Source organism: Priapulus caudatus, unplaced genomic scaffold (assembly GCF_000485595.1).
Source record: "Priapulus caudatus unplaced genomic scaffold, Priapulus_caudatus-5.0.1 Scaffold409, whole genome shotgun sequence".
NCBI classification, from domain to species: Eukaryota; Metazoa; Priapulida; class Priapulimorpha; order Priapulimorphida; family Priapulidae; genus Priapulus; species Priapulus caudatus.
In genome coordinates this window covers 34,638-38,884 of record NW_014577470.1, presented here as the reverse complement: position 1 = coordinate 38,884, position 4,247 = coordinate 34,638, and the positions used below count along the sequence as shown (strand labels likewise).

Genomic DNA, 4,247 nt, shown 5'->3' with positions numbered 1-4,247 from the left:
CCCGTGACCCGACCCCCGTGACGCGACCCCCGTGACCTGACCCCCGTGACCCGACCCCCGTGACCCGACCATGTCTCACGCCGGCGTCTCGGCTTCTCCTTGCGTGAATTCATATTTATCTTGCGTTAAATCCAAGAAATCCAACTTACTATCGAAATTTTTCGACCTCTCTTCGGGACATCGTTATCAGGATGTGACGTCACCATAGGTGGCAGCAGGTGACATCATGAAGGGATGTCGATGAATCTCAATGAAGATTTCCCCGAAAATTTCGATAGTAAGTTAATTTCTTGGATTTCCACACAAGATAAATACGAATTCATAGTTTCGAACGAAATCAAACGAACGCATTTCAGTCATGACGATCTCTAGTTATGGACGCGGCTTCTCCGATTGCGTGTTTCAGATCCGCGTTGTTAACGCGTTCCGCATGGGCGTCGACACGCACCTGGAGTCCGGCTCGCTCGCCGGCAACCCGTCGCTGCAGAGCGTCGTCTCGCAGCTGCACGCCAAGCGCCTCTCCCTCATGCACGCCAACCCCAGCTCGCTAGGGGCCGCCACCGCCGGGAGCCGCCAGCAGGTGGCGCCGCCGGACAGCGCGGCCGCGAGCGTCTCGTCGCCGAAGGGAAACGGCGGCAGCGGCGCGACCGCCGTCACGCCGGTGTGAGAGGGGGCGCCACTGTAGTCGCTGTTGTGACGGGTCTGCGGCGGTCTTCGTCTCCCGGATGATGATAGTGATCACTTCTCTTCTCCACCAGGGGGCGTTGGCGCGGAGGTCGCGCGCTCGCGCTGCCGCCGGTGCACGGCGTCGGTTTGAGTGCTGAGCCGTTGCAGTGGCAGCGACGCGGCGCGCGGGGGAGGCGGGTTGGAGTCTCGTGGGAGCGGGACTTGAACCCGGGACCCCGGCGCCGCACGCGCGCAGGGTTCGTTCGAGCGTGCGTTCGCTCGCGCGGGTGATTGGACGACCTCGGTCGCCGCGCCGGCGACGGCTGAGGCCTCTAGGGGGCAGCACACCCTCAGCAGCGCCCTCTGGCGAGGGTCGGTGTCGGCCCCCGAAAATTTTCCAGCCTGGGCGGGTGCTGCCCTCTACACCTGCAGGTGTAATTATTTTTCACTTACTCATATTCTCGGTATTTATTATATTGAGTTGTCGGCTTCGTGCGTGCGTGCGTGCGTGCGTGCGTGCACGCGCATGTGTGTGCGTGCGTGCGTGCGTGCGGTGCGCATGTGTGTGCGTACGTGCGTGCACGCGCATGTGTGTGCGTGCGTACGTGCGTGCACGCGCATGTGTGTGCGTGCGTGCGTGCGTGCGTGTGCGTGCACGCGCATGGGTGTGCGTGCATGCGTGCAGTGCGCATGTGTGTGCGTACGTGCATGCGTGTGCGTGCGTGCACGCGCATGTGTGTGCGTACATGTGTGTGTGCGTACCTGCGTGCGTGCGTACGTGCATGCGTGCGTACGTGCGTGCGTGCGCGCGTGCATGTGTGTGTGCGTACATGTGTGCGTGTGTGCGTGCGTGCGTGCGTGCATGTGGACGATCGATCCCTGGAAGCTTGGATGTGTGGCCTTCTATCGTTGTGTAGAGTAGCTGAGCAGGTCTGTGTAATTTGCACTGTATATTCTAAACTCACTGCGCTTACCATGCTGTACTACCGTCAATCCCAGCAATCGTACAAACAAGACGCCTGAATATACGTCAAGAGTACATTATAGAGGTTATGTATCTCTCTGATGTACCGCAAATGAGATCTCTATTATGTACTCTTGATATAGTGTCTGTGTGTGTGTGTGTGTGTATGCATCTATATATAGATATATTTATATATATATGTTTATGAATATATATATATACATATATATATATGCCATAAATATGCGTGCGTACACACACAAACAGTGCTGCTCTCTATCCCCCAAGGTGGTGCATAGGTGGCAGCACCGCGGTGGATTGAGCGCGTCTTCGTTGGGCGCCGCTCTACGTACATAAAGAGTATCTTACGTACTTCGTGTTGAAACTTTTCTCCGTGTCTTAACGTGTGTTTACAGGTGTAGGGGTGGGGGGTCCCCATCGGTCGCATTACATGCCGCCCCCCGCCCCCTTGTACTTATAAATATACACGGTGGCGCCATCTATCGGCTGCCACCGTCGGCCGTTGTACAGTGGACGTGTTATGAGAGAGTAAGGAGCATTATACATATACATATATATATATATATATATATAAAATATGGATCAATTAGCATGTTCATTTATTATACCTAGTGTAAAAGTTTAAGACGTAGTTCGGCGGTGGCGGCGGCGCGCGACGCAGAGGGAGCCACTGCGGCGACGACCTTCGGCGCAGCGAGGCTGCGCGCGGCCGGAGGGTGCGGTTCGTTCTAGGTGGCGCCGTCGTCTCGCGCGCGCGCCTGCCAGTAGCTCCCCCTATCCCCACAGGTGAAAAGGGTTTTAAGTGTTTTCTTATAATTGCGAGTATATTGAACCGTAGCGTGTGAAACCTTACGTATACGTATAAGTATCGCTAGATGTCTCTCGTGCGCCCTCTTGTTTCTCTCGTCGCGCGCTCTCTTGTTTCTTTGGCGTGCGCAATTCGTTCCGCCGCGTCGAATCGTTCGTCGAGCGAAATGTTATTCGGGATAAAGCCTAGCGACTATAGCATCCTCGTGTTTGTGTGTTCGTTTGGGATCTAACCCCTTTCCCCGCCCACCCGTTCCGAGTCGTGTTTCAACATTGCAAGAGTCGTGATTTCGAACAGCGAGTCGTGTTTTAAGATGGCGTGTGGCATGTTTTAACACGGCGAGTCATGTTTTAACACGGCGAGTCGTGTTTTAAGACGGTGAGTCGTGTTTTAAGATGGCGAGTCATGTTTTAATACAGTGAGTCATATTTTAAGACGGTGAGTCATGTTTTAAGACGATGAGTCATGTTTTAACGTGGAATGTCATGTTTCAAATTGCCGAATGTCGCGTTTTAACAAAAAAAATCTTGTCTTGGTTTCTCCTTTTATACCTAGGACGTCGAGCCGCCTGCCGCGGCACATAGGTGGCGCTGGCGCGGCGGGCGCTTTCGAATTTACGATCCGGTTTCTCAGTGTTTAGCGTTTATTCCGTTTTCAATCGTGTTTGCATGTTCCGCGACGCGACGGGAGCCTGCGACGCTCCGTGCGGTTGTTGTTGCCATTGTTACTGGTTGTTGTGACTACGTGTGGCCGTCGCCGTGACGACTTCCATGTTCATCGATTGCCGTTTAAAATAATTAAAATCGAAGCTCGGGTTGTTCAGTGTAAAAAAAAAAAGATCGTTTGCGACGGCTCATTACGTCGCTAAGCTCGGCGTTAGCGGGCTGTACAAGTGCTGCCCTCTGCAGTGTCTGGCGAGCGGAACGCGCACGCTATTGTCGGACGAATGAAATGGTCGCTTGTTTCCGTAACTGCGCGCCCGGGTTTGAGCGACCGGGGCGGACGCGTGGCGGAGCAGGAAAGTAGGGGGCGCTGGTGAGAGTTATGTGCGAAGTTCGCACGCAGAGTGCTTGGCCGTTCGTCGGTTTGTGTTTTTCTTCCTGTTCATGTAATCATTTGAAGTTGGATCTTCGGTGTTAAGTTTTTTACTAGCGGAAAAAGTGGTTTTTTCGTTTGGATGTTATTTTCCTTCCTGTCCGTCATCGAGGTATTTCATCATATGAATGTTTTTATGAAATAATAAAGTTTTTGACTTTAACACTGTAGATGGAGCGTTTCGTGCATTGTTATCTTTTGCTTGAAATGGCTTCATTCCCTAACGCTTCCAAATCTATACTACTACAAAACCGAACTATATGTCTATGCATTCTGCCATTTATTGGTTTAGGATCCCCAAAATTGCCACACTGTTAGTTGATCACCCTAGGGGTGGCCTAAGCACATTTGTATGAGGTTTGTGTAGTTGTTATATTATGATAATGATAATGATAAGGGAAATATTCTTTACAACTGGGATGGATATGGCATAAAAATGACATTTTTCAGGCATTTAGCAGGTGAATCTAACGTTAGAATCAAGTAAATGTATGTGGCTGAATTTGCTCTAAAAGTTCTTCCTACGCGTTTTTTTTTCCCCGAGCACCGCCGGGTACGCGGCTAGATGTTGAGATACAGGGCGTCGACATACGCAACAGATGTCTGTTAATTGATCCCTCAAGTTAAAACGATCAAATTCGCACATTACCGTACATTTTACAACCATGGGAAGCTGGCGCCTGTATTAAAACA

At 51.8% G+C, this 4,247-nt stretch overlaps 1 protein-coding gene across 1 annotated transcript in view; it reads left to right on the top strand.

The window, feature by feature from the left end:
- The window catches only part of LOC106810082 (plasma membrane calcium-transporting ATPase 3-like), a 35,923-nt gene extending 34,717 nt beyond the window's left edge, over positions 1–1,206 (top strand). The window contains exon 19 of the mRNA XM_014813356.1: positions 407–1,206. Within this exon, the coding sequence (XP_014668842.1) occupies positions 407–667 (261 nt within the window). The 3' untranslated portion in view covers positions 668–1,206. The remainder of the gene's footprint in view (positions 1–406) is intronic.
- Positions 1,207–4,247: the final 3,041 nt, after the last annotated feature.